At 41.3% G+C, this 24,789-nt stretch overlaps 1 protein-coding gene across 1 annotated transcript in view; it reads right to left on the minus strand.

The window, feature by feature from the left end:
• The window catches only part of LOC102826829 (chromosome unknown open reading frame, human C2orf80), a 31,539-nt gene extending 7,205 nt beyond the window's left edge, over positions 1-24,334 (minus strand). The window contains exons 1-5 of the mRNA XM_006872749.1: positions 24,294-24,334; positions 22,295-22,376; positions 18,699-18,781; positions 15,522-15,609; positions 13,651-13,722 (exon numbers count right to left, since the gene is read on the minus strand). Coding sequence (XP_006872811.1) covers positions 13,651-13,722; positions 15,522-15,609; positions 18,699-18,781; positions 22,295-22,376; positions 24,294-24,334 — 366 coding nt within the window. The remainder of the gene's footprint in view (positions 1-13,650; positions 13,723-15,521; positions 15,610-18,698; positions 18,782-22,294; positions 22,377-24,293) is intronic.
• Positions 24,335-24,789: the final 455 nt, after the last annotated feature.

Below are 24,789 nucleotides of genomic sequence, written 5' to 3' on the forward strand. Positions count from 1 at the left end.
TTCTGACATCAGCAGCCTTCCCCAGATAAGAGCCAATCAGCAACCTTTCCCAGATAAGAGCCAATCAGCAGCTTGAAGGTGGCATGCTATCACAAGGATCTTCCCCTGACCATCTATAAAAAGGCCTGCGTGCCTGCTTTCAGGGTCTCCATCAATCCAGATGGTAGACCCACCGCATGCGGTGTTATCTTGAGATCAATAAATGCTTCTGCTGATTGCATACATGAGGAGAGTCTTCTGTGGGGGACACATATATGGGCACAACAGTCATTCTGGCTTCTAAGTAGCATTCTGGCTGTACTTCTTCCAACACAGGTTTGTTTGTTCTTCTGGCAGTCCATGGTACTTTTAATATTCTCTAACACCATAAATCAAATGCATCAATTCTTCTATGGTCTTCTTTATTCACTGTCCAACTTTCACATGCATATGAGGTTATTGAAAATACCATGGCTTGGGTCAGCCTCACCTTAGTCCTCAAACTGACATCTTTGCTCTAGAACACTTTAAAGAGGTCTTGTGCAGCAGATTTGCTTAATGCAATACATCATTTGATTTCTTGACTGCTGCTTAATGAGTGTTGATAGTTGATAGTTTAAGCAAAAGGAAGTCTTTGACAACTTCAGTCTTTTCTCCATTTATTCTTTATTGCATTCTTTCACTATACTTATTCAATCTGTATTATTCAATTATTTACTGAGCAAATAATTTGATAAAATAGATTATATGAAGAAAAACATGGTATCAGGATTGGAGGAAGACTCATTAACAACCTGTGATATGCAGATGAACCTGAAGAGGACTTAAATATTTACTGATGAAGATTAAAGACCACACAGCCTTCGATATGGGTTGCACCTCAATGTAAAGGAAAAAAAAAATTCTTCACCATTGGACTAATAAATAACATCAAGATAACTAGATTAAAAAGGCAGACAAATATTACTTAGGACAGAGAACCAACAACAGCAGACAATAGCCTGAAATGAACACACAAGACAATATCACCTAGAACTCAAACCCAGATAGAGAAGTATTCAGAATAAAACAAACCTACAAGACTGAAAACAGGGAACCAGAGATACCAGCGTGCAACAACAAAAAACATAAAGTAAAAAGAGGGAATGACATAGTTACAGATCTTCCAGATGAAGTGGAAATCAAGTAGATTTTGAAAGATAAATAAATAAACCTAAATGTAACCCTAAAACTAGACCAAGCCCTATTCCTAGTCCTAGCCTAAGCCCTACCCCTAACACTAAACCTAATCCTAACCATAACCCGAATACTAAAGGAATTCCTAGGCCTTGCCTGGGCCTAGCTATAGCCCTAACTCTAACTCCTTACTCCTACTTTTCCCAGCCCTCATTCCCACAACCCTCATCAAAACCAAACAAAAAAACCTAGGACCCTCTCCTTATTAGGAAAACACTTTTCTATTTATGCACAATTGGGTCTGAGTCAGCATTCCCTAAGATGGTAGTGGTGTTGATTGTGTGTCTTCCAGTCAGTTCCACCACATAGCAACCCTGTATAGGATTTCTGGGGCTGTAAGTCTTTATGGAGCACAAAGCCTCATCTTTTTTTCATAAAGACTTGTTGTTGTTAATTGCCATTGAGTTGGTTCTGAACCATAGTGACTCTGTACAGGGTTTCTGAGGAGCGGCTGGTGAGCTTGAACCGCAGACCTTGCAGTTCAAATGGCTTTGCAATCTGGCACATTAACCCACAGAGCCACACAGAAATCCTATACATAGTTGCCAGGATTTGAACTGTTGACCTTGAAGTCAGCTGCTCAACTCATAAGCTACTGTGCTATCAGGACTCCTCCAAGAGAAGATACTAGCAGATTTTTGGAGTAAGTGCCTGGCATGCCAGGGCTTCAGAGGGTAAGAAGAGGCCCATCTTAGAGGCCAGCCAGCTATCAGGGCAGCAGCAGGAAGAAGACTGGCCAGCCTGAGTCGGGGTGGACGTAGAAAGGATGTTAGCTGATATTGAAGGCTCCCCTTACCCACTAACAAACTGCCATCAAGTCAATTCCGACTCATAGCCACCCTAGAGGACAGAGTAGAACTGGCCCTTTGGGTTTCTGAGACTGCAAATCTTTACGGGAGCAAAGCCTGAACTATCTTTCTCCCACGGATCTACCCTGAGTCCAGTATCTTTTTGAGCCCTTGATATTCATGTCCTCATTGAATCCTAATGCAGTTTCCTAAATCTACAACAACCCAATTTGCAGGAGTTCCTGCTCTCCGCGGGGTCGTGGGACACGAGCGAATACGCGGTGGAATCGTTGGGTGAAGAAATGAATGAATACAATTGAAAGGCATTTCAACTTCTTGTGCTGTCTGGCTATGCTCTCCAGCTTCTGCTTCCTGCTCTCTGCTGTCTGCCTTCTGCTCCATGCTGTCTGTTCTCTCTGCTGTCTGCCCTCTGCCTTCTCTCTCCTGCTCTCTGCTTCTTCTGCCACTTCTACTTCCTTCTGCCTCTACTGCCCTCTGCCTTCTTCTGCCTCTACTCCTGCTCTCCTCTCTGCCTCCCTCCTTCCCCCTCCTGCTTCTATCTCCTAGCTCTGCCAGTTCCTTCTTCTGCCCTCTGCTTCTTCTTCCTCCTAGCTCTGCCTTCTGATAGTTCTGCCAGCCCAGCTCAGCAAGTCTTTATTTTTTATACTTAAAATTACACAGTACATTCATTGACACTTTTATCTTTCTTGAATTATTACAGTTAGTCACAACATTCTTGCACCTGGTCCTTAGACAGCCTTAACAAGAATACTCTGTGATGTTCAGACTGACCTTCATGTTCTTTCCCAGTATGAGATAAAATAGTTTCTTCTTGTTTCTACTAAAGGATTATAAACTTTCTATCCTACATAATGTGCTATTATTTTCATAATAAAGGTATTCATTAAATCACTTGGAAGCTATGTGGCATAAAGCCCAACCTGGCTACTTGCTGCAAGAAGTGTAGATTATTAAGTCAAAACTATCCTTCACTTAAGTTCATTATCGTCTGCTTATTTACGCAGGTGTCTGTATGTAGGGGTTTGTGAATTCTAGCTCGTGACTGAATGTGGTGAGGTCTATGGGGGTAGGTCAGCTTGACTCTAATATGCTTATCTGCTTTTGTGGCCTCACAAATGTAGTTACTTAGGTTTTCTAATGAAAAGGAGTAATTTACACAATTTCTTTTTGTATTCAATCCACCAAGGCTGAAAGCAATTGCTGCTAAGCTAGTTTTTCCTAAGGTTTGTAGAACTCATTTTGAAAAGCTATGAATATTGCCAAATTATATATTTTTATAAGTAAAATTGAACTCTGGTAGCGTAGTGGTTACGAATCGGGCTGTGAACCTGAAGGTCAGCAGTTCGAAACTACCAGCAGCTCCACGGGAGAAAGATGAGTCTTTCTACTCCCATAAAGATTTACACCCTCGGAAACCTTGTACAGGGTTGCTATGGGTCAGAACCGACTCGACGGCACTTAACAACAGCAACAACAACATAGAGAAGGTAGAAAGCAACTTCACAATTTACTGGAACTGTGTCAAGCGGCAAATAGAAACTGTCCTCTACCCTCATTGGCCCCCAGCACCAATTCAGTTGAGTAACTTTTACTATGCTTATTTATTGTGGAGTTTAATGATTTCTGCTTATTTATTGCAGTGGCGGTGGGAGGGCAGTGGCTCCATACAGTAAGTATTGGATGGCCTGTGGTTTGAGCCTGCCAGCCACTCTAAAGGAGAAAGATGAGGCTTTCTGCTCCACTGAAGATTTCAAGCCTTGGAAATCTTATGCAGTGTCACTATGAGTTGGAAGCGACTTGTTGGCACTTAACAACAACAATTGTGGTGGCACAATGATTAAGCATTCTGCTACTAACCAAAAAGATGTCAGTTCAAACTCACCAGCAGGTAAATAATCTGGTAAACTGTTCCCCAAAAGATTATAGTTTAGGAAACTCTCTGAGACAGTTCAACCCAATCCTGCTGGTTCACTGAGTCAAAATCAACTCCACAGCACAAACAACATTTTCATATAGGGTAACTGGGAAACTAACAATCCAAGACCACAGAACTAACAGTGACAGTCTGTTTGCTGCTGAAGAGCATGATCTGGGCTTTGGATATATTTGAAAACTGATAGGTCAGACATTAATAGCTGATTTCAGGGAGAGAGAAGGACAGTAGGGCAGCCCTCATTTTTACTTTTTCTGCCTCCCTTTCTAAGAAATGGAGTTAAAAGGTTTTGTTTTTTTTTATTAACTGCTGTATTTTTTAAAGGAAGATTTATACTCCTTTTTTAGTTTAAAAGTGATTTCTTATTAAGAGCCACAGAGTCAGTTCTAACTCAAAGAGACCCTGCACAGGGTTTCTGAGACTGTAAATCTTTGTGGGAGCAGAAAGCCTTATCTTTATCCCTCAGAGCTACTGGTGAACTCGAGCCACCAACCCAGTGTATTGCAGTCTAGTACTTACTATATAGTCTCCTAAAGGTGAATTGTTGTTGTTATGTGCCATGGAGCCGGTTCTGACACATAATAGGGTTTCCAAGGCTTTAACTCTTCATGGGAGCAGGAAACTTCTTCTTTCTCCTGTGGAGCAGCTGGTGGGCTCAAACCATGGACCTTGTGGTCTACAGCCCAGTGCTTATCCTATGGAGCCACTGGGTTCCTAGTAGGACCTTATATTTTTTTCTTAAGTTGTAAATAACATTTCTTTTGTATGAGGCCCTGTTGTTATTGTTGTTAAATGCCAAGGAGTCAGTTCCAACTCATAGTGACCCTATATAGAGTTTCCAAGGAGTAGGAGCAGGTTTGAACTGCCAACCTTGTGGTTAGTAGTCCAGTGCTTATCTTATAGCACTATACAGGTAGTATGAATGTTTTTATGAATCCAAAGTCCTCAGCAGAAAAGAGCTGAATGGTGGAATTTAGAACACTGAAATTCAGGAGTTATTGTTAAGTGTCATAGAGTCTATTCTAACTCATGGTTGGTGGTTATGTGCCATAGAGTCAGTTCCGACTCATAGCAACCCTGTACAGGGTTTCTGAGGCTATAAATCTTTACGGGAGTAGAAAGCCTCATCTTTCTCCTGCAGAACAGCTGGTAGTTTCGAACTGCTGACCTTGCGGTTCACAGCTCAATTTGTAACCACTACGCTACCAGAGCTCCTTATTCTAACTCATGGTGACCTTGTATAAGGATTCCGAGGAGCAGCTGGTGAATTTGAACTGCTGATCTTGTGGTTCAAACTGACCTTGCAGTACAGTGCTTATCCTACAGCGCCACACCAGGACCAGGTCCAATTCCTCGCCAAGGCACCACATGCACAGCTACTACTATGGACGGTGTCAGTGGAGGCTTCAGTGTTGCTATGATGCTAAATAGGTTTTTAGTGGCACTTCCAGATTTAAAAGAACTAGGAAGAAAGGCTTGGTAATCCACTTCTGAAAATTAGCCAATGAAAACCCTACAAGGAGCATTTCATTCTGCTGTGCATGGAGTCAACATGAGTCAAGCCAGCTCAAAAGCAGCTAACAACATCTGCAAAAAAATGGGTCCTGGTGTGGCGGTGTGGGTTAATGCGCCAGACGGCAAAGACATTTAAACTGCAAGGTCATCGGTTCAAGCTCACCAGCTGCTCCTTGGAAACCCTATACAGGGTCGCTATGGGTCTGAACCGGCTCGACGACCGCACTTCACCACCACTGCAGAGAAGGAGCTTTGGTAGTGTAGTGGTTACGAATCGGGCTGCGATCCTTAAGATCAGCAGTTCGGAATTACCAGCCACTCCGCGGGAGAAAAAAATGAGGCTTTCTACTCCCGTAAATATTTGCACCCTAGGAAACTCTGTACAGGGTCGCTATGGGTCAGAACTGACTCGACGGCACTTAACAACAACAACCACTGCAGAGAAAAGTACATTGGTCCTGATGCTTTTCTGTCACCAGGTGGCAGCAAATAGCCCTAGAGAAAGCCAGTAAGCCTAAACACAGTACCTATATTGTATCCACGGACTTCTGATGTGGCCTTGCTGGTTATTGCCGTAAACTGCAACATCGGTTTGCTGCGCGCCGTTAAGGCTGGCAGTTCTAACTCACCAGCTGCTCCTTGGAAACCCTGTGCAGGGTCGCTGTGAGTCGGATCCCGACTCGATGGCACTTAGCAACAAGCAACATATTGTATCCACAGTACCTATATTTTATCATGTGGCCAATTCTACCTGCCAGAAACTCTACATAATCTAATTCATATTCAATAGGGTTTTAAGCTTTTGCTTGGGAAGGATTTTCAATGTTGCTTGCTGTTGTTGTTAGGTGCCATCGAGTCGGTGCCGACTTAGGAGACATTTTATTAAAAAGAATCAAAGTTCATTCAGCTATATGCAGCAATTAAAGAGCCTTAGAAGATAACAACATTTTTGTGTTTTTTACTTTTTTAATAATCCATCTTTGTCCAGTTAAAACTACCTTTAAAATATTGATTAAACCCTAAAAGGATATTTTTGAACAGCTCCTACGCTGAAATCCACATATCTACTGAGTGGTTCTGCTAATTTCTTATTCAAGATGTGAAAAGGGTCCTTGACCTCAAAGGCCGAAGGTAGCCTTCTTGAAGCAGGGAGGAGCTTATGCCACCCACCTGGGTAGGTGCTCAGATTTTGAGATTTGTATCTCAAACCATATCTTTTGTATTTGGTTGTCCAAAGAAGGTAAACATTTACATTGGTCTAAAGTAGCACTAAGGAGCTCTGGTTGCATAGTGGTTATGAGTTGGGCTGCTAACCTCAAGGTTAGTAGTTCAAAACTGCCAGCCATTTCATGGGAGAAAGATGAGGCTTTCTGCTCCTGCAAAGATTTGCCACCTCAGAAGCCCTATTCAGGGTCACTAGGACTTCATGGCATACAGCCACCACCAGAAGTAGTGCGAATAATAGCACATTACACTTGGGGACCTGATTGGTTATTTCTTTTTAATAATTAGAACAATGACCTTGACCTGCTGTGATTACTTCTACCCACCCCCTTCCACATTTGGTAATATCTGGAGACATTTTTGGTGTTCACACCTGGGACAGGAATACTACTGGCATTTAGTTGGTGGAAGTCCAGTATACTGTTAAGCATTCTATAAAGCACAGGGCAACCCTCCCACACACACAACAAAGAAATATCACAAAATGTGAATAGTACCAAGGTTGAGAAGCCCTGATTTAGAGGAACTCGGATCACCCCAAGTACCAGGATGCTAATTCTAGTCATCAGTGTGAGGCCACCATGTGCCAAGCACTAAGGGCTTCACTAGTATGAACTCACTTCATCGCTACAACAACACTATTTTGCTGCCCTTCCTGTTATAGGAGACACTGAGGCTTATAGAATTTACAAAGTTACCCAGGGTATTCTACTTGTAATTGGCGGGACTTGGATTCTTAGATAGGCAGCCCAGCTCTAGAATCCCAGTGCTCAACCATTACACAAATTGCCTTTCACCTCTACACCTCAAAACAAGCTGACACATCCATAGCAAGAAACAAATGCAGGCCTGTGAAGATGCTTGTTTCCATTCAGTGCTGGTCAGTATGCTGTCTGTGGACAAATGTGGGCTATTGATCTTGATCACTAACTGTGAGGACAGGGACTATATGTAACTGAGTAGGAGCCCAAAACCAAGCGCAGTTCATTTCAACTCTTAGCAGCCCTACAGGACAGGGAAGAACTGCCCTATAGGGTTTCCAAGACCACATTGCCAAGGAATAGCTGCTGGATTGAAATTGCCAAGCTGTTGATTAGCAGATGAGCACTTAACCATTGTGCCACCAGGGTTTTCTAATGGAGCAGAAAAGGGCCTGAATAAAGAAGGCTCTTTAATGAATTAATTAATGATCAATGATGGAGAGTTAGAGTGACTGGCAGACTTACCTCTAAATAGCATGGCTACCCATATTGGCTCCTTTAACCGAACCTGCCTCCTTCGACCTAATTAGACACCTATGCTTGCCAACTATCTCCACTGATGACTCAGCCAGGACTGGGACTCACAGTGCCATCCCCTGTGACTGTTTCCGTATTGGCCCTCTGGCTGCGGGAGTTGAGAGCAAGCATTCCTGTGTGTCTGATTCCTGCTCTAAGCTTACCCTGGGCTACATACAGAGGGGACAAAACAGAATGACTGACTTAAAGGGCTTTGGAGCTCAGAGGTATTTATGTTCATGTGCTGTTAAGGGTTGAAGGATGGAAAGAAAGCTGCAGGAATAGGCAGTGTGGGTTGCTTGACAATCCAAGAAATTCCAGAGTTGGGTTTAAAAGCTTTAAAACTTTAAGCAGCTTGGTCTCTGAGAAACATCAGGCCCCCCGTAGCTTATATCTCAACCAAGGAAGAATGCCAGCTCCAAAGCGGGCGATGAGATCCATGAGAAAAACAAGTTATTCTGACTTGCTCATCATTGTAACCCCTGTGCTTACAACTATGCTGAATGAACACAGGAAGAAATAAATGAGTGAAGCAAGTTGAAGTGAGATAAAGTAAAGAAAGGTACTGATTTTCTCAGTGACTCAGGACTCCAGATAGGTTACAAATGGATTAAGAAGAGAGGGTAGTAGATTGCAGAGTTATCAAACTCCTTATTACTTGATTCCTACTTAGTTACTTGACTCATAAGTAACTCCACTATTTGTTTGGCCTGGAGGTAGGAGAACAAGGGTGATCTTGTGGCTTTGGAAGGGTCCTGATGGGGGCATCAAAAGCACAGTGCAAGTAGAGGTCTGGGTGTGTTGGTTCTCCCTTTGCTTTCTCCACCTTCCTCCCTCCCTTTTCCAGCATATCCCTTCTCTACCTCACTCCCCCCTTTCTACTTCCTGCTTCCAGAGGCACCTGCAGTGGTCAGTAATTCACCTCTAAATTACAACCTATACTTAAATTCTCACTCAATGTTGATACAATCCTAAACCATGAAAACTAAACTGGCCTAAAAGATTATTCAGAACACTCAATAAATCTTTTTAGACAAGTATATGGAAGTCCACCCAAACAAAAACAAATCCATTGATGTCAAATCAATTCCAACTCACAGTAACCCTATCAGAGAGTAGAGCAGGAAATAGACTCTTGGCTCTTTCTCCAGCAGAGCTGCTGGTAGATTTGAACCACCCCTTTTGGACAGCAGCCAAGAACTTAATCAGACTGCTGCCTGGGCCTACTTTAAAGAGGCCTAGGAAAGGAAAATGATCTAAGGTTCTAATAGGAGTAGAGTCAAAACTCGAACCCAGGCTCTGGACTCCCAGACATATTTGCTTCTTTAATTCTTTGTGATTTCAAATTACTCTCCTGGGAAAGAGAAATGTGGCAAGAGTAAAGGACAGAATGTATCATGAGAATGAATCTTATAAATCTTGCACTGGTTCTACAAGTTACAGTACATCATACAAGAAGAGAGGGTACACTTAACAGATTTACAATATAAAAAATATAAATGCGATACTATGTTAATTAGAAACACAGCAGAATCTAGACTCCAAATCTAGTGCTCTATTTGCTGCCGCTCCCAGCCTTACACGGCAAACATTTATTAATAATATTCTTCTACCTAGAAAGATGTTTTATAAACAGTTTCTACCCAAGTAAGGCCACCATTTATCTGTCAGTTTGTCGTACTGTGATAGGTTGAGTGTTACTGTGATGCTGGAAGCTATGCCACCAGTATTTTCAACACCACTAGGGTATACTCATGGTGGACAGGTGTCAGCTAAGCTTCTAGACTAAGACAGACTAGGAATAAAGAGAGGCGCACTACTTCCATGGTGTTGGAGGAGAATATTGAAAGTGCCATGGGCTGCCAAAAGAACCAACAGATCTGTGTTGGAGGAAGTGCAGCCAGAGTGCTCCTTGGAGGCCAAGATGACCAAACTTCATCTCTCATACTTCAGACATATTGTCAGGAGGGACCAGTTGCTGGAGAAGGATATCTTGTTTGGTAAGGTGGAGGGTCAGAGAAAAAGAGGAAGACCCCCAGTATGATGAATTGGCAAAATAGCAGCATTAATGAGCTTAAGCGTGGCAACAGTTTTGAGGTTGGCCCAGGACCGGGCAGTATTTCATTCTGTTGTGCATAGGGTCACTATGAGTCAGTACTGACTCATGGCACCTAACAACAACAACAGTACTTCCAAATGTTTAGCCACTGAAAACCTTATAAATAGCTGTGGGATACTGTCAGCACCAGAACATTAATATCAAAAAATGATGAATAATACCAGAATATTGTCAGATTTAGTGCCAAAAGATGAGCCCCTCAGGTTGGAATGCACTCAAAATATGACTGAAGAAAAACTGCCTCCTCAAAATATAGTAACCATTGATGACATGAATAGAGTAAAGCTTGCTGGACCTTCATCTGAGTTGGGACACAACTCAGAATGAGGAGAAACAACTTCAAAAATAGATTAATAATCAGAACATGGAATGTATGAAGTATGACTCTGGGAAAATTAGAAGTTGTCAAAAATGAAATGGAACACATAAAAATCAACGTTCTAGGCATTAGTAAGTTGAAATGGACTGGTATTTGTCATTTTGAATCTGACGATCACATGGTTTACTGTGCTGGGAATGACAAACTGAAGAGGAATGGAGTAACATTCATCATCAAAAAGAACATTTCAAAATCTATTTTAAAGTATAATGCTGTCTATGACAGATAATATCCACACAACAACAAGGAGGACAGTTAATACCACTCTTATTCAAATTTACATGACGATCACTAAAACCAGTGATGATGAAATTGAAGAATTCTACCAATTTCTTCAGTCTGAAATTGATCAAACATGCAATCAAGATGTATTGGTAATTACTAGTGATTTGAATGAAAAGGTTGGAAATAAAGAATAAAGATCAGTAGTTGGAAAATATGGCCTTAATGATAGAAACGATGCAGGAGATCGCATGACGGAATTTTGCAAGACCAATGACGTTTTCATTGCAAATACCTTTTTAAAAACAACATAAAAGATGACTATGCACATGGACCTCACCAGATAGAATATGCAGAAATCAAATGGACTACATCTATGAGAAGAGATGGTGGAAAAGCTCCAAATCATCAGCCAAATCAAGGCTGGGCAGACTGTGGAACAGACAATCATTTGCTCATATGCAAGTTCAGGCTGAAGGTGAAGAAAATTAAAACAAGTCCAGGAGAGCCAAAATATGACCTAACATCCATATCCCACCTGAATTTAGATATCATCTCAAGAACAGATTCAATGCATTAGACATTAATGACCGAAGACCAGAAGAGTTGTGGGATGACATCAAAAACATCATACAGGAAGAAAACAAAAAGGTCATTAAGAAATGAAAGAAGGAAAAGACCAAAATGGATACCAGGAGAGACAATAAAACTTGCTCTCCAACATAGAGATGCCAAAGCAAATGGAAGAAATGAAGACGTCAAAGAGCTGAACATAAAATTTCAGAGGATAGCTCGATAAGACAAAGTCAAGTATTATAATGAAATATGCAAATAATGTGTTAGAAAACCAAAAGGGAAGACATGCCAAGCATTTCTCAAACAGAAAGAACTAAAGAAAAAATTCAAGCTTCACTCAATAATGAAGGATTCTATGGGCAAAATGGAGTCCTGGTATGGCACTGCAGGATAATGTACTGGATTGCAAAGTCAGTTTGAGCCACAACATCAGTGGTTCAAACCCACCAGCTAGCTGCTCCTCGAAAACCCTATATAAGGTCGCTAAGAGTCAAAATGGACTCAACAATACTTAATAACAACAAATGTTGAACAATGCAGAAAGCATCAAAAGAAAATGGAAGGAATACTCAGAGTCACTGTACCAAAAAGAAATGGTTGAAGCTCAACTACTTCAAGAGGTAGCATATAATCAAGAGCCTATTGTACTGAAGGAAGAAGTCCAAGGTTCACTGAAGTCATTGGCAAAGAACAAGGCTCTGGGAATCGACGGACTACAAATTGAAATCTTTCAACAAACTGATCAGCACTCATCTCTGCCAAGAAACTTGGAAGACAGCTACCTGGCCAACTGATTAGAAGAGATCCATATTTGTGTCCATTCCAAAGAGAGGTGACCTAATGGAACATGGAACTCATCAGACAATATCATTAATATTACACGTAAGTAAAATTTACCTAAAGATAAATAAAAAATGGCTACCACAGTACATTGACAGGGACGTACCAGAGGTTCAAGCTGGATTCAGACAAGGACATGGAACAAGGGTTTCATTGCTGATGCCAAATGGATCTTGACTGAAAGCAGAGAATGCCAGAAAGATGTTTACCTGTGCTTTGCTGACTATGCAAAGAATTTTGACTGGGTATCATGGACCACATTGCCGAGAATGGGTATTGTGGAACACTTAACTGTGCTCCTGAGGAACCTTTACCTAGAACAAGAGGCAATCATTCAAACAGAACAAGAGGATACTGAATGGTTCACACAATTTAGGAAATGTGTGTGCTGGCATTGTATTCTTTCACCATAATTATTCAATCTGTACACTGAGCAAATAATCCGAGAAGCTGGATTATATGAGAACATAGCATCAGGATTGGAGGAAGATTCACTAACAACCTGCAATATGCAGATGATACAACTTTATTGCTGAAAATGTTAAATACTTAAAATACTTACTGATGAAAATCAAAGACCACAGCCTTCAGTATGGATTGCACCTCAATGTCAAGAAAACAAAAATCTTCATCATGATAAATGGAAAAAAGACTTCATTCTGCTTGATTTCCTATCAACTCTCATGGACGCAGCAGTCAAGAAATCAAACTCTGCATTGCATTAGGCAAATCTGTTGCGTAAGCCCTCTTTAAAGTGATCAAGAGCAAAGATGTTAGTATGAGAACTAAAGTGCACCTGACTCAAACCATGGTATTTTCAATAGCTCCATACCCATGTGAGAGTTGCATAGTGAATAAGGAAGACCATAGAAGAATTGATGCACTTGAGTTTTGGTGTTGGAGAAGAATATTAAAGAACCATAGACTGCTACAACAAATACGTCTGGAATGGAAGAAGTGCAGTCAGAATGCTCCGTAGAAGGCAGAATGGTAAGTCTTTGTCTCTCATACTTTAGACATATTATCAGGAGGGATCAGTCCCTGGAGAAGGACATCATGCTAGGTAAAGTGGAGGTCAGTGAAAAAGAGGAAGGCACCCAACAAGATGGACTGGCACCGTGGCAGCAGCAATGGGCTCAAGTTTAATGATTGTGAGGATATCACAGGACTGAGCACTGTTTCATTCTATTGTGTATAAGGTCGCTATGAGTCAGAACCTACTCAATGGCACCTAACAACAACCCAAGAAAAGTATACCTATATCTGTTTTGTGCATTTTAATATAAAGCTCTGTTATTTCATAACTCGCCTCTGAAAATATATTATGTTGCTGTTGTTAAATATCGTATAATCAGTTCTGCCTCATAACAACCCTCTATAGGGTTTCCAAGTAGCATCTGATGCCTTTGAATCACTAACTTTGTGGTTTGCATTTCAGTGCTTATCTTACAGGGCCACACCAGGACTCTGTACATTACAAATCTACACAATAGAGAAAATCTCTAACAATCCCTTGTATAATAGCCCCAGTTAACACCTACCTTGGTTGTACCAGAACTGGCAGAAGAAGTAGCTCCGTAGATTTTAAAGACTTCTTCAATTGGGATACTGTTCTATTAAGCAACAACAAAAATGTATTATTACATTATGGCTTTTCTTTTACTAAAAATAATATACTCAACTAGAAGAAGAAAGAAGAGGAACAAAAGAGTAATCTAATACAATTTAATGAACTTGACCTATACCTATGTAGGTAATAGCTCAAAAGAGGGAACAAATCTTTATAGCGAGGATCATTCCCACTCTCTCCATACACAGAGTAGACAGGGATGGGCAACTTGGACATAGGCAACCCAAAATGGGAGGGCTACAAACATAAGCAGTGACTGGCTTACAAGCTTTCAAGAGGGAGCCTAGATCCACAGGGCGCAGAGGAAGGTAGACTCTCTACTGAGTAGTGTCCAATCTGTCTGGGCGGGGCTAATGAAAGGAGATGGGGATAGGTCCCTTGTGGTACAATGGTGAATAATTGTTATCAGGACTGACTGTGAGGGTTGGAAATGTAAAGGTGGATGTTTTGTAGTAAAAGGAGGGGAGTGATTGACTATGCAGTCCAGGAGCTGAGGTCCCTGGGACCATCAAGGGAGAAGAGCAGAGTGCGAGACCCTACCCAGAGAAGCAGTGACGTCAGAGATGTAGGCAGAAACAATGATGTGGAGAGATGAAGTGACTGGGGACTGTAGACCCAGAGAGGGAGAGGGGCTGTGTGCTGATGACCGGGAGGTGGGGGGCAGGCTTGCAGGGTATATACCCTTTGGTTGGTTGATGATGTATGGAGGGGATTGTAACCATGGCAATGAAACAATATACAATAAGATGAATGTAAAGCTAATGTTCTCCCATGTAAACTATCACATAATTCACAATAAAATATTTAAAATAATAATAATATAAAAATAAAAACAGCTATTAAAACTCCATAATGTCTGAGACCATGTCTATATAGCATGGGCACTAAATAAATAAATACAAGTTAATGGATAAATACATTTATCATATAATGGGTAAGTCCTGGTGTGGTGCTGTAGCTAATGCACTGGACTGCAAAGTGGGTTTGATCCACAAAGTTGGTGGTTCAAGCTCACAGCTGCTCCTCAGAAACCCTATGCAGGGTCACTATGGGTTGGAACTGACTCAATGACACTGAACAACAACAACAACAAATGGATAAATCAGCATATCCAGATGTTGTTGTTGTTGTTATGTGCCGTGGAGTCGGTTCCGACTCATAGCGACCCTGCACAGGGTTTCCGAGGCTGTAAATCTTTACTGGAGCAGACTGCCTCATCTTTCTCCCGTGGAACAGCCGGTAGTTTCGAATAGCAATGATTTATTATAACTTGCTCTCTGCTTTATGCATTTTAAATAAATATTTTCATAATACAATATGGAGTCCAAGCTTCTTAATATATCTTAATGCATAAAAATTTAATGTGAGATTTTAAACATTCAGTAATATTGCTTTAAGTAGTTTAACTATCAAAATACATATGTTGTTGTTGTTAAGTGCTGTTGAATCCATTCCAACTTGTAGAGACCCTGTATAGGGTTTCTAAGGAGTGGCTGGTGGGTTTCAACCACCAAGCCTGTGGTTAGAAGTCCAGTGCTCATCCTACAGTTCCACACAGGGACTCCATCAAAATACATATTATTGTTGTTAAGTGTTGTCAAGTCGGTTCTGACTCACAGAGACTCTGTTTAAGGTTTCTGAGGAGCGACTGGGGGATTTGAACCACCAACCTTCTGATTCAAACATACCTTGCAGTCCAGTGCTTATCCTATAATGCTATGACAGTACTCCATATAGTAGATATAAAATAGCCATATATGTAAATAGTGTTATTTTCCTTACCATTAAGATTCCAGCATAAGATGATAAAATCAGTGCTTCTCGTTCCTTACGGTTTGGATATACAGGCCTCTCAAGAAATGGCATTTTCCTAAATTTCCTAAATAAATAAGAGTGGAATTTATTATTGTTCTTTCTGATATTTACTAAGTTTGGGACCATAATCTATAAGTAATCCAATGACTGTGCTATCCTCTTTATTACAAAATTAATGTGATTCACCCACCATCAGTAAAGTACACACTTTGAATTACTTATCCTCCAATAATGGAGCTTAATTTGCCCTGATCCACAGTCTTTGCTGCTGTTGTTGTTTTTGCAGTTATTTTTACCAACCAGTATCCCTCTTGTGGCAGTTTGCTTTGGGGAGCTGCATTGCCTATGGAAAGCCTACACACGTCTAGGGAATTGGCCACTACATTACTATGTTGGAAGGATTGTGACTATACCATAGACTAAATCAGTGCATCCCATCACCCCACAGCCAAGGGAGGATAAACAGAGCCATCATAACTCAACTCTGTACTTTGAAAAACCATTCTCCCAAATGGAAGACAAGCATTTCAAATCTAAACAATATCCTTAGGCTCCACCTCCTGACTCTATTTCCTCAGATGGCACCACTTCCAGCTTCAGCCCACTTCATTGCCATGTTGCAGTGATCCAGGTTCCATGCCCAAGTAATGCACTCATGCTCAGTCGTCACCCATCTGTCAGTTTATGTTGCTATGATGCTGGACCAGTTTCAATGGAGCTTTCTAACTAAAACAGATGAGGAAGAAAGGCCTGGCAACATACTTTCCAAAATCATCTCATAAAAACTCTTTGGGTCACAATAGTCTGATCCACATCCAATCATGGGTCTGGTGTAGAATCAGACTGTGTGTCGTACTGTTGTACTTAAGGCATACAGCAGGGGCTGACTCAATGGTGTCTAACAACTACTGCATTCAAATATTGAGACCATCAGTCCTCTCTTTCATCTTATGGGAGTTTAAGTTGAGTTTTCTATTTAGCTAATGAATCCAGCCATTTAGTACTAGTTGTGCAATCTAAGACATGACTAGCCTCTGGAACAAGCTATTTGATTCTATCTGCAATGTTGTGAATTACTTAATAGGGCTCTTCTAGCCATAGTCATTTGTAACTCGACCAAATGAATGGGTATTATTGTTGTTAAGTTGCCGTCGAGTCAGTTTCAATTCCTAGTGACCCTGTATAGGGTTTCCAAGGAGTGGCTGGTGGGTTTGAACTGCTGACCTTGCAGTTCACACTGACCTTGAGATCCAGTGCATTATTCTGCAGCACCACACCAGGACTTCAAAATGACTGGCTTCCTATTGTTGTTGTTAAGTGCCATCAAGTCAGTTCTAACCTACAGCAACCCTGCACAGGGTTTCCTAGGAGTGTTTGGTGAGTTTGAACCGCCAACCTTAAGGTTCAAACTGACTTTGCGGTCCAGTGCATTAACCCACAGTGCCACACTAGGACTCCAAATGGTTGGACACTATGTCAATGCAAGGTGCTTGTGGCCCACCAAGGGGGTTGGATAGTTTGCTAATAATGTAAATAAGATCTGTGGCACCCTTGTGGAGGTTGTAGTTGTTGTTAAGTGCCATCGAGTTGATTCCAACCCATAGCGACCCTATATAGGGTTTCCAAGGAGTAGCTGGTGAGCATGAAACGCCAATGTTGCAGTTCAAACAGCTTTGCAGTCTGGCACATTAACCCACAGTGCCACACTAGGACCCCCTGTGGAGGTAGGTCCATGCAAATAATGTATATGAAACCCTAGCATGGGGATTGGTGAGTTTTGCCACCCTACTAGGCTTAAATAAATGTGCCATCCCAGAAGCAGGAAAGGGGAATCTGACCACCATCATGAAAGAATAGCTAGGAGTACAGCCCGTCCTTTCAACCTGAGATCCCTGCACTGAACTTGTTCAATCCAGGAGACACCAGAGATGGCAAGCATTGGTAGAAAACAGCAGCAGCAGAGGCAGAACAAGCGGCAGGAGAAAGAGTGGTGGGTTTCCTGGCCCACAGAGTGAGAAATCCTTTGCATAGGAGAAGGTCTGAGTGCCTTTGAGCAGGAGGCTTGCCGTCATGGTGATGTACTCCTGGGCATTAAATCAGGGGGAGCTAAGTTTGCTGACTCACAGAGCTAGAGCTGAGTGTCTTTGATGGAGTGGCCAGAGCTGTGAAAGCTTTGCAATACTTGCTTGAACAGGGGCTGTGGGGCCTGAGTGTGCTTATATGTTCATGAAGAGGAGGCTGTCCTCATCTAAGAACTGAGTCATTCTTGATCCTGAATTATGGCCTGCTGTTTCCTTAATAAACCCATAGCTCTGAGTATGATCTGTGAGTTTTGTGGCCATTACAACACATTATCTAACCCAGCAAAGAGGTAGAGAATGCTGTGGAAGGGACGGTTCTAAAAGGTTGAAGAGTGAGGCATGTTTGACCTCTGCCTCATAGGAACCAGCCTTGGGCTGTAGATTTTTTTTTTTATCCTCCTCCTCACTGGTGAGGAGTACTAGTGTGGCACTGCAGGATAATACACTAGAATGCAAGATTGGTTTGAACTGCAAGGTCAGTGGTTCAAACTCACCAGCCGCTCCTCAGAAACTCTATACAGGGTCACTATGAGTTGGAACTGAATTGATGGCACTTAATAACAACCCCACTCATGAAGTCAAAGGACATCAATTGCCACCCCTATGCTATTTCTACACTATCCTTGTTAATTCCATGTTCTTGCCATGGAAGTGAGTTGGCTTGAACCCTCTACATGAGACAAAATACTAATAATTCTGGGAACTCTGGTACATATCTGCTTAAATGCTTAAGACATTATGTTTGATGGCACTTAACAAATTGACCCTTAGGACTGACCATTGGCATGCACACAAGAAATCACAGCCATACTTCTAAGGCAGGACATTTTGGGCAAGGAAGTTTTTCTTCTGACAGAAACCAATTCACAGAAATGTAAGCTATGTAAACATGAACATGACTTCTGCAAGTTGGCAATTACGAGATTTCTTATTGAAAAAAGGGTTCTCATCCTGCGATGTTTTCAGATTAGAGTACCCCGCACTGGAGAAATGTCTGAAAGTTCCTCTATCATTAATCATAGTCATAAACAAAAAAACAAACAAAAAAACTGTTTCAACTTACACTTCCTTCCACTCCAGCCACGTTAAGTCATCTGAGTGATCCAGCCATTGCAAAGCAACACTGATGGCCAAGTCATAGTGAGCCTAGAAGCAGGAAATACAGAGAGCCATTGGCCAAGTACTCCCTGTGCCCAACGACAATGGCACTGCTAAGCCTATTCTATTATTTGTTGTATCCTAAATAGGAAGGATGATCAGCTATGTCGGATAAGCTAATGCTCAACCAGAAATATTTAGAGATCTTTGGACACTACATTTGTTTATCTCCCACTGTACATATGGAGTCCTGGTGTGGCACTTTAGAATAAAGCACTGGACCGCAAGGTCAATTTTAACCATAAGATCGGCAGTTCAAACTCACCAGCTGCTCCTTGGAAATCCTCTACAGGATTTCTATGGCACTTAACCAACCAAACCAGAGCAGATATAGGGAGCCCTAGTGAAATGGTGGGCTAAGCATCGGGCTACTAACTAAAGCTTGTCAGTTCAAACCCACCAGCCGCTCTATGGGAGAAAGATAAGGCAGTCTGTTTTCCTCAAGACGGTTGTTGGTGTTAAGTTTGTGGCCCCGTGCTTGTCCTATGATGTTATACCTAGCCTTGGAATGCCTATTCTGTAGGGTTGCTCTAAGTCAAAATACACTCAATAGCGAAGAGTTTGGGTTGTTGTTTAGAGATGTCCATAGTCCAGAAAAGAAAGGACAAATTCATGGAAAGAATACTAAATGGAGACTCTGGTTGCATGTCTTTAGGTAAATGATTGATACTCTCTGGGCCTTTGTTAATTAGTAGAAAAAGGTAAAGTTTCATAAGAATGCAAGATGTTAATAATAGAAGAAATAGAAAAAAGTAGTGCCAGGGGAGGGAGTAAGTGGGACCTCACTATACTTCCTGCACACTTTTCTATAAACCTAACACCACTCTTTCTAGTTTCTAATAGAGTCTATTGGTGGTGGTGTAGGGTTTCCGAGACTGTAAATCTTTACAGGAGAAGAGAACCTCATTCTTCTCCTGAACAGTCTATTGTTGTTAGTAAGTGCTGTAGAGTCAGTTCCAACTCACAGCAACCCTGTGTAGGGTTTCCAAGGAGCTGCTGGTGTGTTTGTAGGATAAGTACTGGACTGTGAATCCCAAGGTCAGAGGTTTGAGCCCACCAACCACTCCGCAGGCTGAGGCTTTCTGCTCCCAAAAAGATCTACAGCCTTGGAAACTCTATGCAGGGTTTACCATTTACTTATCAAAATATTCCTCCTTCCTCTTCTCCCACCTCCAGAAAATAAAAAGTTAAAAAATTTTAAAAATAATTTTTAGATGAGTTCTAAGGCTTTACCTGAGTTCATGGTGTGACACTGTAGGATAAGCACTGGACTGCTAACTGAGAGGTCAGTGGTTCAAATCCACCAGTCACTCTTCAGGAACCCTGTGCCAGAACCAACTCTAAGGTACGCTAACGTTTTTTTAAAAACAATCTAGTTATTTTTTTCCAGGGACTAAACCAAACTGAAGAGTGAAACAAAAATGAACATTTTTTAAAAACAAAGCAATCCTTGATAAATTGGTGAAACCTGATCCAAAACTGAAAGAAGTTTGGTAGCATAGTTGTTGCAAATCGGGCTGCGAACCTCAAGGTTGGCAGTTTGAAACTGCCAGCTGTTTGGTGGAAGAAAGATGAGGCTTTCTGCTGCAGTAAAGATTTATAGCCTCGGAAACCCTGTGCAGGGTCGCTATGAGTTGGATCCACGGTACTTAACAACAACAATCCAAAATTTGATGTGCAAACAAGCATCACCTGTGTGCTCATTAGAAATGCAAATTCCTGGGCCCCACCACAAACCTGAGTCAAAACTGCAGTGTAATAAGCCTCACTAACATTTGAGACTCACTGCTCTCTGTTTACTATGTTTGCAGAGAGCACTCTAGAAGTCCAGTGCTTAACTGCTTATCAACTCCAGGAACATGTTGAAAGTTGATCAGCTTTCCTAAACTTGAGAGAGAGACAGAGGGCCTTTCTTCCAAATCAGTGCAAGGAGAGTAAATTGTTATTGTTAAATGGCACCAAGTCGCTTACAACGCAAAGTGACCCTGTGTAGGGTTTCCCAGGCTTTACATCTTTGCGGAAGCAGAAGCCTCATCTTTCTCCTACAGAGCGGCTAGTGGCTGGAACCACAGATTTTGTAGTTTGCAGTTCAGTGTTTATCTCAGAATAGTAAGTAGAGGGTATAAAAAACAAAGGATTTAATAATTTCTTTTGAATGACATCTTTACATTGCTTCTTCCTTACTTTATATGAAGGGAACTTCTGTAACATAACATGTATCTGTGTTTCAATATAAACAATGACACAAAGGATTTCAAGATTATCCTCTGCTTTGGATATCCTCTGCTTTTCCTGCTAATGTAAAAAAAAAAAAAAAAAAGATATTACATTAGAGAACTACATGATAGGTAATTTTGTAGGAAATAAAGAATTTTAAAAATTAGCATTATATATGTAACATTTAGGAGTCCTGGTGCAGCACTGGACTGCTAACCACAAGGTTGGTGGTTCAGATTCACCAGCCACTCCTTGGAAACCCTATACAGGGTTGCTATGAGTCAAAATCAACTCCACAGCACTTAACAAGGCAAATTTAAGGAGTGTTTAATAGTGTTTAAGTGGTGGCACAGCAGTTAAAGCACTTGACTGATAACTCAAAAGTTGGGGGTTTGAACCTGAGAATGATATGGTGATTGGCTTTCACAAGGACTTACAGTTGTAGGAACCCTAGGGGGCTGTTCTACTCTATCTTTACAGGGTTTCTCTGAGTCAGAATTGATTCAGTGGTAAAGCATTTGTTTTTACACACCATTCAACTTTCCATGCATTTTGCCTTTAAATCTTTTCTCTCCTAGTAGCAAACAGCACTCATGGATTCTGTCTTCTGGTTCTCTTTTTGTTTTCTGTTCCTGGGCTGAAGCCACTGTGTGAACAACCCTAGCATGAGGAGACCATGAAACTCATTCTGGGGGGATCAAGGTTCGCCCTGTTTGAAACAAGGCTGAAACAAAGCTTTAACACTGGGTCATTCCAACTATACGGCATTCTTAATAAAGCAAAACTATAGCGACAATAAATCAATCAGTGGTTGCCAGGGGCTAGGGGGCGGGCGATCTTTAGGGCAATAAAGCTGTCCTATGTGATATGGTAATGGAGGACACATGACATTATGCATTTGTCAAAATAGGACTGTACAACACAAAGTGGGAATCCTAAATATAAACTGTGAAATGGCCTTAATAATAATGTATCAATCTTGGTTCATCAATTGTAACAAATATACCACAGGAATGCAAGATGTTCATAGCAAGAGAAACTGCAGGGGGAGAGGGATTATATGGAAACTCCCTGTCCTTTCTCTAAACCTAAAACTGCTTTAAAAAAAAAAAAAAAAAAGTACATAAATTTTTAAAAACTAGCTCTGCTTAAAAAAAAAAAAAAAAAAAGTACATAAATTTTTAAAAACTAGCTCTGCTTATTGTAGAGTCAATTAGTGCCTTGTTCTGTCCATTAATACACATGTAACACAAATGTGACTTGTACCAGCATGCCTTTCTTTACCATATCATCTAGAAAGGTGAGTTGCCTTCTTCCTTTGGGGTCAAATTCATTTTCCCGAAGTCTGATGCCAATATAATCTCCCCTTAAAAGCAAGAGAGTAGCATTGAGCCATAGGGAAGGACAGGGGGCTTAGTCTGCAAAAAAAAGGCTCCCTCCCCACCCCTCCATCCTCTCACACACAAGAGAAGCCAGGGGCAGATGGCTCTGGCATCTGAGTTAATATTTAATTTTCATTTAAGTGGTAATTCTGCAGCATTGCAGGTTTAAAATGTCTAAACACAATTAACTTAAATAACAGTTATCTAAAAATTAAATCTATAGAGTCCAAACAGAATTTACAGAAAGGCAGGGAATCCGACAAATTCCCACATGCATAAAAGGTTTTACAATACCCGAAAGATTGAGACCCATCTTTTTAAAATAAATATTTTCTTGCTGCCCACATTCAGGTAGAATGTCCAAAGTTGATCAATTCCAGTTACAGGATGGTCCATAAAAGGAGATGTATACTTTTGCCCTAAGGTTTTCCCCTATTAGAATGCAAATACCCTTAGGAGGGGTCAGGCATAAAAATGTATTAGTAATCCCACTTTAGTGACTTTTAAGGCTGGAGAGTGTTAGAATAAGGACCATAAGAGAATAGACAGGGATATTACCCTGAGAACACTGGGAAGAGGGATAGGGTGCAGGGAAAAGGACTTGGGGTCTCCAAGTCAATCTCAACCAATCTCACAATGTTTCTTAAGGCCAAGTCTGGCTGTCAAACATTTACCACACCAGGACACTTTGGACTAATTGCTATATAAGGGATGTTATTTTCTGCCTTCCAAACACTTTTCTTCAGAGTCATTACACTTTTAGATTGTTAAAAATTCTTGATTTTTTGTTTGCAATTTCAAGGTGCTTCATTTAAAATAGCCTAACTGTATTATTTGGATGAGATATGTAAAGGAGTTGGTATTCCTTTTATTTGCCCCCAAACACATACATGTAAACATATGTGAGTTCATACATAGTTGATTCCAGCAATCTTTAATGACTTATTAAGAGATAGTGATTTTAGTTCATAGAGGAAAGACATTCAGTGGGCACTGTGATGAGGTTTTTGAATAACTGTGTATTGTTGCTATGTTGTTGTGATGTCAACTCATAGTAACTCTGTAAATAGGACTTCCTGGGGAATGACTGGTGGGTTTGAACTGTCAACCTTGCAGTTAGCAGTCCACTGCTTATTCTACAGCACCACACCAGGACCCCTATGGATACAGTGGTGATGGTAGTTGTGTACCTTTGAGTCAGTTCCGATTCATAGCAACCTCATCTTTCTCCCATGGAGTGGCTGGCAGATTTGAACTATTGGCCTTATAGCTAGCAGCCCAATGTGTAATCCACTAAGTCACCAGAGTACTTTCCTCTATATATACTATGTAGGACATTGAAGGCAACCTTTCCTTTGTTTTCATATGGTTTGTGGGTTTCAGCAACATTTAAGCTAAGTACCAAGTCAAAGATAAGGTACCGTTGAAAAATAATTTTCCCATGGGCAAACTTGATGTTTCTGTTTGTTACCAAAAAAAAGCAACAAAAAACTCAGATGGCAAGTAAAAGGAGATGAATTATCTAGTCAGTATGGTAAATAATAAAGGCGGAAGCTGCAATTTCAATGCAGGGCCTTCAGGCACATTTTTTAAACCTTCTACCAGCAGCATCAGCCCTTCTCTGTGATGTGCATTGGCACAGGCAACTGGGCTGTGGGTTCAGCTCCGAGGCTGCAGACCTGGAATGCCCCAGACATGCACATAAGTGGCAGAAACATCCTCCTAAGGAATTCAGCATCCTGCTTTGCACTCTGAACAGGAGACAGAGGCCAGGCCATCTGGATTTCTCCTATGGTGCCAGAACAGAGTCTTCTATCATTCAGCCCCACTGCTGTGTCCACACCATGATACCCACCAAATGCCGAATGGAATAGAAGAAAGCTTTTCTCAATCATACTTACAGGATTTTTTTCATTTCCTTTTTCAGGCGTCTTCTTTCCATAATTGAGGGTTTATCCAGCTAAGCAGGTGTTTGCAGTTGACACTGCACCTGAAATCGTTTGGGGAGACCCAGACTCTGAGAGCCGGGAAGCCACAGCAGCAAATGAGAGAGAATTCCAGTTAGGGATATTATCATTACAAATACCAGTCATGGAGTCCTAGGCTCTGGAAGGGAGTTGAGACTCAGGCTCTTAAGTCCAGCAGGTTGCAACTCAGAAAGTTGTCTGGAGGCTAATGCAACACACCAGGCGATTATCTGACACCTTTTATTCCTTCCAAGTTTCCCAAATACGTATCTTTTGCTTATCTTTACCATAAACTAGCGAGAAAGACAGACTGGTGTGGCGCTGTAGGAAAAGCACAGAACCGCAAGGTCGGTTTGAACCACAAGGTTGGTGGTTCAAACTCACCAGCAGCTCCTCAGAAACCCTATACAGGTTCGCTCTGAGTCGGAAC

This window comes from Chrysochloris asiatica, unplaced genomic scaffold (assembly GCF_000296735.1).
Source record: "Chrysochloris asiatica unplaced genomic scaffold, ChrAsi1.0 scaffold00212, whole genome shotgun sequence".
Classification (NCBI taxonomy): Eukaryota; Metazoa; Chordata; class Mammalia; order Afrosoricida; family Chrysochloridae; genus Chrysochloris; species Chrysochloris asiatica.